The sequence below is a fragment of the Alligator sinensis genome, unplaced genomic scaffold, assembly GCF_000455745.1.
Source record: "Alligator sinensis unplaced genomic scaffold, ASM45574v1 scaffold854_1, whole genome shotgun sequence".
Classification (NCBI taxonomy): domain Eukaryota; kingdom Metazoa; phylum Chordata; order Crocodylia; family Alligatoridae; genus Alligator; species Alligator sinensis.
This window is the reverse complement of record NW_005843433.1, coordinates 128,699-137,558: the sequence shown is the minus strand read 5'-3', so window position 1 is coordinate 137,558 and position 8,860 is coordinate 128,699. Positions and strand designations below refer to the sequence as shown.

Genomic DNA, 8,860 nt, shown 5'->3' with positions numbered 1-8,860 from the left:
TCTTTCCCTTACTAAGGGAGAGTCCAGCCTTGAGGCCCAGCCTCACACCCTCTCAGCCAGCAGCCCACAGTAGGCTGAGCACATGCAATCAAGTTACACACGCCCAGGGTGGGGGAGAAGGGTGAGGAGGAGGTGCTGTCTGTGTGTACACACACCCAGGATGGACTTCTGCTCAGTCACATCCAACTGGGGGCACCAAGTCCCCGAGGCCGTGCTGAATGAAGAGCTCCCTCTCCCGGCCCTGCAAGGGAGACAGCCTGGGCCAGTGAGCAGGGCATTACACTGGGGGCTGGGAGACCAGGGTTCTGGGTCCCAGCTCTGCCACCGACTCACTGCATGCCCCTAGCCAATAACACTGGCCCTGCACCTCAGTCTCCTCAGTGGTGAAGGGGGTAGCAGTGTTTGCCATTTTGGGGACAGCGCAGGTCAATGCCAGATGCACCCAACAGGCTTAATGCATTTCCACCATGGCCTTCAAAGCTCCCTGCTTTGGGGCTGGCTCCTACCTTGGGTTTTTTCTTCACAGCTTATTGACAGAGGAGTAGGCAGCAAGAACAAGTTGCACCAAGAGTTTCCAAGCTTAAGCAACATCAACAAGGGCTCCAAGGACTGAAAAAAAGCAAGTTGCCACCCCCTCAACTTGCAGATGGAGCCAAGAGAATTACGTGACTTCTCCCAGGCCAGAGCCTCAGGGGATCCTGCCCTGCTGGACCCATGACTGGAGCAGAGGGGACTCCAGTCTGCCCTCACTGGTGGCTCCTGTGCCAGGCCCCATCTTACGGGTCTGAGCACATGCAACACCTGAAGAAGAACCCCTCTCCCCTGGCCTGAGGCCTCATTGCCCCAAGCTTATCTGCCTGACAGACCAAGCAGGAATTATCCAGACTGTCTGTGACAGCTGTGCTCCAGAGCTGGAAGACCCCTCCCAGCCTAGGTGCTAAAAGCCAGCTCAGTCCAAATTTTGCAGCACAGATGGAATGTGATACATGACATGATGAGAAGAGAAGACAGGGTGGGGGGGATTTGATAGTAGCCTTCATCTAGCTGAAGAAGGATCCCAAAGAGGATGGAGCTGGACTGTTCTCAGTGGTGGCAGATGACAGAACAAGAAGCAACGGGCTCAATTCACAGCAAGGGAAGTTTAGGCTAGGTTTTAGGAAAAATTCTCTCAAGAGGAGGGTTGTGAAGCACTGGAACAGGCTCCCCAGAGAGGTGGTGGAGTCTCCATCCTTGGAGGTGTTTAAACCCTGGGCAGACAAAGCCCTGGCTGGGATGATGTAGTCAAGGCTGGTCCTGATTGGACCAACGGGTTGGACTAAATGTGACCTCCTGAGGTCCCTTCCAACCCTCCTTCTCTACGTTTCTGATGATTTACGTGGCACTCCGAGCCACAGACAGCAGTGCTATTCCGCGGCACCGTGACAGAGAAGATCACCTCCACGGGGTTCTCTCACCTTTCAGTGCCCTCAGGGAGCCTGTCAGTATAGGCCAAGGGCCAACAATGGCTACTTGGCACTGTAAGGACCAGACTGCTAGACACTAGTGCTTTGGTGCAGGAGGCATGGACGCCACGCACAATACAGCCTCAGAAGCAGATGGGAACACACTCAGGGATGCTTTCAGCCCTCACGGCAAAGGTTCTGCACCAGGTTACCTGTTGAAGCAAAGGAGCCAAAGCACTACTAGCTTTAAAATGGAGTTTGGTGTGCTGCAGGGTGCAGTGATGCGGTGTGGCTGCCCGCAAGGGGAGGCAACTGGACTTCAGGCCCCCAGCCTCCCACCCTGCTCTCTGGGAGCTCCGATGTTCAAGCTCACACCAGCTGGAGCACACTGAGACTGGACGGCTTGGCTGTGGATGCTCACCATTTCCTCCTCACTCCCAAACTGAGATCTCATTTGGTTTGGATGGTTTAGACAAGGATGGTTCTGCCTGGAGCAGGGCACCAGCCTACAAAGTTTCTGTGGACCCTACCCACATTGGACTGCACTAGCTGGCCCCTTGGGACTCCTTCCAGCCCTGTTTCTACCTGCCTGCAGAAGAGACAAATTCCTTTACCGTGCAGACCCCATTGCCACCTCTCCCCACCCGCCAGCTCTGTGCTTCCCCACTCCAGCCCCCATTCACCACGGGGGCAGAGCTGTGGCTCCAGGCCCCAACTCACATGGCGGTCTTGGCAAGGATGGACGAGAGCATGGCCTGCTCATCAGTGCGGGCGGATGGCAGGTTGTGATAGCTGTGCTCCGCGCCATTCAGCGGCTTGTTTGGGGGGCTGGCAGCGGGCTCCAGCAACCGCTTTGTCTCCTCTTCCTGCAGGGAGGAAAAGAGAGAAGCAAAGCTCAGTTCTGGCTCCAAGGAAGCTCATCTGTTCCTGATCTGCCAGCTAGCTCAGACCCTGATGGCCCTTCAAACAGCACCTGCCTGGTTACATGGGGCTTCCCGACACCTTTTACCCCACACCCATCCCCATCAGAACGCTGCTGGATTGCAACCAGAGAGGTCTCTCCTTGGTCGAGTGCTCCCCTCTCCTACGGGCCGAACACCAGAGCCCCCAGCAGTGCTCAGAAAACATGTGAAGCATGGGCAAGCAGCTGGTCAAAGCCTTCAGGCTGTGGCCTTCCTCTCTGGCTCCTCTCCCCATATGAGGTCTGTATCCACCACAAGCAGAAGGTGTCTCGTGCTCCAGGATCTGGAAGCTTTTTGCCAGCCACCAAGACAGAAGAGAAGAAACAGCACCCCACCCCCGGCTTGCAACACAACACTGTCCCACTGGAGAGACAGTTATATAAGCGCCCCGACCCAATAACATGATATGAGACAGACGACTCTGCTGGCTTCTCTCTCAAGCAACTGGAGCGAGCAAAGATCCTCTGTTCTTAGGGCCCATTTGCACCAGAAAGCTCTCAGGGCATCTCTATCAGGTCCCCCAGCAAGCTCAGCTGCACTAGCAGAGCCCTCTTGCCTGCAGAAATCAGGAGCACAAGGGCTTTCTCCTGTCCAAGGGCCATCACAAGAGATGCTGCACCCCCAGCAGACACTGCTAAACCAGCATGCACAGGCCTAGCCTCCATCAGCAACTGCACACAAGAGGTACCAGGGTGATGGCCCTGGGGACCGACACCAGGTACCTACACTACAAGCAAGCTGTCCTCCACGCAGCCCACCCTTGCCTGGTAAGGCACTTCTGGGGCGGTCACATGCAGGCCAAGGCTTGTGCTGACCACTGACACCATCAGATGGACTGACTGCGATGAGAGATAGTATAATGCAGTTGTGTGTTCACCACGGCCACCAGCCACACAGGGAAAACCTTCCCCCAGTACTGAGTGGGTGACTTAAAAGGTCCCTTTATCCAACTTCAGCCGAGTGCCTTCCAGACACGCAGCCAGGCTACTTCCCTCAGAAGAGCATCACAGGAATAGAGCAGCCCCCTCAAGTCCCACCTGTTCAGTGATCACAGAGACTGCAGCAGCGTGATCCACCCCCTACCAGACTCGGGAATGTGCCCTGACCAGCCGATCCGGGGGTACTGGTCGGTCCGAGTACAGGGATCCCTCTGGGCACACCACAGGCTCGCTGCCCCAGCCTCAGCCTTCAGGTCCCTGAGTAAAGATGGCTCTAGGGAGGAGGGGCCAGGGATGCACTGCCTCCTGGGCCTGCTAATTCTCAGGCAAGGTGGGACACGGGAGACTTCAAATGGTTTTCACGTAAGCTCAAAGCTTAAAAATGTAACCTTCAAACAGCTTGCGATGCCTAAACTTACCCTCATAAAACAAAGCAGCTAGATATTCAAACACCACCTGCTTGGGCAGCTTGAAAAAGAGCCGAGCCACTGGATGGGCACAGTCCCCGGCAGAGCTTGGGGACCCGCAGCTTCCTTAAGAGCTTGTTGGCAGCTACCTCTTCCACAGGTGCAGAGGGGGCTTTTTCACATCAGTTTATTCACCTGGTCCCACCGGTCTCTAATTCCAAGTCGAGGAACCAAACCAGAAGTTTAAAGAGGAGGGAAACCAGCTTCTCTTCCAGCCTTTGCTTGAAAGGCACCCGCAAGGAGAAGATCTACTAGTTCACAAGATCTCGAAAGAGAGGGCTACCCAAAACAACCAGGTCAATTCATTAGCTACAGAACACTGTTCTCAGGCCCATTTTAACACAAACCGTGTGTTCGATAAAGCTTGCACGCCAGCACATTTCAGGTAGTTTCATTTAACTAAAATAATTCCAAAGGGTTTTGGTTTTGTTTTTTTAAACGCACCCTAATTGGATTCCCGCTTTCATACAAATATAGCTTGATGCAAACTAAGAGATAATTCTAGGGAGAAAAGCCTCGTCTCCCACCAAGCGCACAAATTAAGGCCTGAATAAATGTACATTAAGCCACATCATTTAAGGGGAGAGCTATAATGCATTAAATTACACCAACCAGGGAGGTAAGAGTTGATCGCCAATGAAAACAGGCTTCTCTAGATTAGCGCACGTGCATATAGATTAAGACTGCTTAGTTAAAAATCAGTGTTTCCTACTTGCCAATTCAAATAAGTGATCGGGTGTCAGCCCAGCCTGCTCTTAGGAACCTAACTTGGAAGCAGGGTACACGGGCATACCCGGGGGCCCACTCCCATGCCCCACCACGACAGTGCGGGCCACTCAGACAGCAGAGCCAGCCCCGCCGATGCTCACCTTCGCCCTTCCTGCAAAGGATTTTCTATCAGCCCTGTTTGGTGAGAGTCTCCCATGACATCATCTGCTTCATCACATGTCCTAGCAGCTATTTAAAACAGTCCTGATGTGTATCCAGCACCTTCAGCCAACCCCAAAGCAACTGCAGAGCTGAGAGCAGCATGCCAACAGCTCTGTTTAGCTGAAATTACACTGAGCAGGGGAGAGGTGCTCTGGATCCCCTATCAGAGCACTCAATTAAAGCTGATCACATTCTAATTAGAGACATACCACTCACCAGCTGCACCAGGCCAGCAAACAGGGACCCTCCATTTCCTGGCTGCCCTTCTTCATACTCGACTAGGGATCACTAAGCCCTCCCACTAGCCTACAGAGCCAGTCTTTGCCCTTGGTGCAATACCTGAAGTGCCATCTTTGGGACAGCCCTGGCTTCCAAATGGTCTCGATGTAGCCCTACATGAAGCCCACAAGCTCCTGGAGGATATTGGAGAGGCTGAACCAAACCTATGGACAGCAATGGAGTAGGCCGACCACTGGGAAAAGTCAGACCTATTCCTACAGCATTTTACACCAACACCAAATGAGTCCCCCATTGGGCATGACCTTGACAGAGAAGCACGGGTCACGCTGAACAGACCGAGATCTGGATACAGATGCTTCAAAACAACACTTCACAAGATGAGTGTCTTGGACAGCCTGTGTGAATGCAGTGCCCAACAAACAGCACAGCTCCTAATTGAAAGCTGCAATCCTTACAAATGCTCAGACAGGGCAGATGGAGCCTGCACACTGAGCAATAATACCAGACAGCGACACTACACAAAAAGAGAGCCCTATATATGCTGCATCTTCTCTGCAAAAGTCAGGACCTGTAGTTCACTGCCAGAGCAATGAAACTGGAAGCTCAACTTGCCGGGGCACAAAGATCTCTCACTGGGCCCCCGAATTTATGCAGCAAGGTTTGGCAGTATGATGGCAACTGTGCCCAGGATCCATCTACACCATTGCTCTCAGTGGAGCTGCAATAGTAAGCATCCTGTTTGTAGGCAGCTCGGTCCAGCACATCGCCACAATCAGAAGCAAGGGTAGCTGCAGCAGCGAGGCTGGCATTAGAGAGGGAAGCAGTGAACTGGAATAGGAGCTCTGACACTTGCTGAAACCCTGCGATGCTTATGCCCATGAGTTCATGAAGCTAAGTGAGTGCATCCATGTCTAGGTGAGGATGAGCCAGCCAGGACTTAAGGAAGCACCTCTCCAGGGAACCAGGCATGTGTCTCAGCCCAGGGCAATACTAGGCCCCGGCTAGACTAGTGGAACAGGTTTGTCCTACGGCCAGACATGACCAGTTAACTTCCAAAGGAGTTCAGCTGGCCACACTATTTGCAAAGCCATGTTTAACACCACGCCCACCGACCTCTGGGCAAGCCACTTTCCTAGTCTGGACAGGACGGGTGTCACTTGATTATTCCAGACTTTCTGCACCGTGATACTTGCTCACTACAGCAACACAGGCCACCCAGACCCTTGTGCTAAGATTAGAAAGAGGCCCCAGTAAATAACCAGGGGAGACCTCCTGCAGTCAGCAGGGGAGGTGGGAGGGCGCAAAGGGAATTCAGAGCCACAGACAGAGCTTGGAGGTGGTGCAAGACAATCCTGCACTGAGCAGAAGGGCCCCAACAGGCTTCTTCCACCTTCCCCTGCAGGCTGGGCTGGACTCAGTGGCCTGGAAGGTCCCCACATCCTGTGCTACCCTGCGTGCACCAAGGGCCGAGCCAAGCGGCCTGTGAGAGCAATTCAGCCAGTGAGGAGGTTCTGCATCTTGCTAAGCAGGCCTTTATTGTCTGGGATCGTTGCTGTGCCCGTGTGCGAGTGCTGCGCTGCCTGGGAGGAGCAGAGCCAGCCACGGTCCCTCAGTGCAACTGCACCCAGCCACGCACAAGAGCGCATCAAAGCTGCTGCACCCAAAGGTCGTCAGTGCCCTTCACGTAACCAGTCATGCCCAGTCATGCAGCCCTCGTGCAAAGCTCAATGGGGTCCCTTGGGAAGAAAACTGAGAGCCAGGCCAGATGAGAGGGCGTGCTGCCACTTCAATAGGGAGCAGATCGCTCCAGCTTCCAGCAGTGCCCTGGCAGAGGCAGCCACCTCCCTGATATGGAGGAAGGGGTTGGCAGGGGTTCCTGCTCAACCCTCTCTAGGGTTGGGTTTATCTTACAACCTCTGGCTCCCAGCCCAAGGGGCCATAGCTTGGGGATCTGCTGCATTAGCAGGATTCTTCCTCCTTACATTGAGATCGGCACCATGCGTGGGGGAAAATGGAGGATGGCCAGGCCATCAAGGTGCAGGGTCCACATCGTAACAGGCAGGAGCATTGTCCCCCCAGCACTCACCCCTAAAGCACTGTATCAAGGCCCATGAACTCAAAGCCAGTTTGCACCCAGCCTGAGGTCAGCAGTGGGAAGAGCTGAGTGGCTGCTGAGCTAGACAAGCCCTCCGCAGCCTTCTCGGCTTGCCTGGGCTCTCTCTGTTCGGCCCACGGACGCAAGCCAGACTGTTTCTAAACGACAGCTGCATCTGCGTGGAAGCCAGGACTTCACCTCCCAGCCGCTGCCCGTCGCAGCCTCCACAGCCTCTCAGATTTCCTCTCCCAGAAGTCAAGTTCTTACTGCAAAATGGCAGGAGAGCTCTCTCTGTCCGCAGCTGGGGCTCCCCAGGAGTGCCGTGTGGGGAATGAGGCCTTTCCACTGGACAGGGAAAGGTCCTGGAGCCCGATCACCAGCCAAGCTTGCTGCTGCCCTGTGCCCTCTGGAGAGGGGTGTCAGGGGGGGCTTCTGCTGGGAGCACACTACCCTGACTGGCATGTCTCACACCAGTGACACGGACCCGTCCCATTCTCACCGTGCCATATTTCATAGATCTTGAGCCCAAAGCTTGGAAAATCCCTTTGCACCTTGGCAAAGCTCTGTCACTGCTTCTGGCAGCCAGAAGGGACAGAGAACAGGGAGCTCCTGACAATCACATACCTATTAATCAGAAGCAGATAGGAGACAGACCCTCTCCCCACAAGACAGGGCCTGGAGATGCCCCCTTCCCTCTCCCAAGAAATCCAGACCTGCAGGGGCACAGGGGAGGCTGCTTGTAGCACAGCACTGCTACTGCATCTGACTTCTGGGAGAGACTCCCCAGCTCCAAGGGGAGCCTGCCTTCACTACCAGCACTTCCCCAGCCCTGCACAGAGCAGACTGCCAGAGGCAAGGGCCCCCCCGAATTCAAACCTCTGTCATTAGCAGAATCCCAGTCACTTGCATTTAGCAGCAGGCTACACAATTCCCACCCCTCTGCCTGGGCCTAGGAACATCACTGCCCACAGACCTGCCTGTCACAGGATGGAGAGGCAGACCCTGCAGCTGCAAAGCTGAATGCCTTGGGCTGTGCAATGTCCAGGCAAGCAGGAGTATCTGGGGCCAGGTGAACGGGCCCCTCTCCTGCCAGCACTTGGGTGCTGCATCACGTTTCTGTCCCTTCCTCCGGGGGAGGAAACCAGTCAGATCAGCAATGGGACCAAGTCCTGGACAGGAGACAAAGCCTCCTGTCTGCAAGAGAGGAGCAAGAGGCATTATAGAAAGTCGGGTGATGCTGGAGGTGCAGTCAGAAAAAACCCACATAGGGTTTTTCCCTATAAACCCGCATAGTTTTTTCCTATGCATAGGAAAAAACCCACGATGGAGGAGTCGGCTGCCCAGAGCATCACCAGCTTGAAGCCCCGGATCCAGCAGCTTCTCACAGCTCCAGCTTGACCTGAGGCTTAATTCCCAGGTGCTTCTAAGAACAGGCCAGGGCCAGGAAGGAAGATTAGGCACTGACAGGCAGCCAAGACTGGCTCAGAGCATCAGCTGTGAAGTGTTGCCAGAGCTACAGACTGGGAACATCAGCATTGGGAGGCAAAGGAGCCCTTACCTCCTCCCCCCCTCCCCCCAGGGTTTGTGAGACACTGGGGCATGGGCTCAAATCTGACTTCTGCACAGCACGGTGAAGGCCACGGCTCTCTGCAGTGGAGAAAGGCTCCAGAAGGAACAGCTAGAGGATAAGGAGAAAGCCCATAGCCTCCAAGAAGTCAGGCAGCCCAGCCAAACCCTGAAAACCAAGGGGCACCCCAACCCCACCTACTCAGACACCCCCCCCCCC

The 8,860-nt window shown here is 54.7% G+C and overlaps 1 protein-coding gene across 1 annotated transcript in view; it reads right to left on the bottom strand.

Annotated features, from left to right (window-relative positions):
• Positions 1–8,860, bottom strand: part of LAMTOR1 (late endosomal/lysosomal adaptor, MAPK and MTOR activator 1) — an 18,380-nt gene that overhangs the window by 5,874 nt on the left and 3,646 nt on the right. Inside the window, exon 2 of the mRNA XM_006038691.3 lies at positions 2,163–2,308. Coding sequence (XP_006038753.1) covers positions 2,163–2,308 — 146 coding nt within the window. The remainder of the gene's footprint in view (positions 1–2,162; positions 2,309–8,860) is intronic.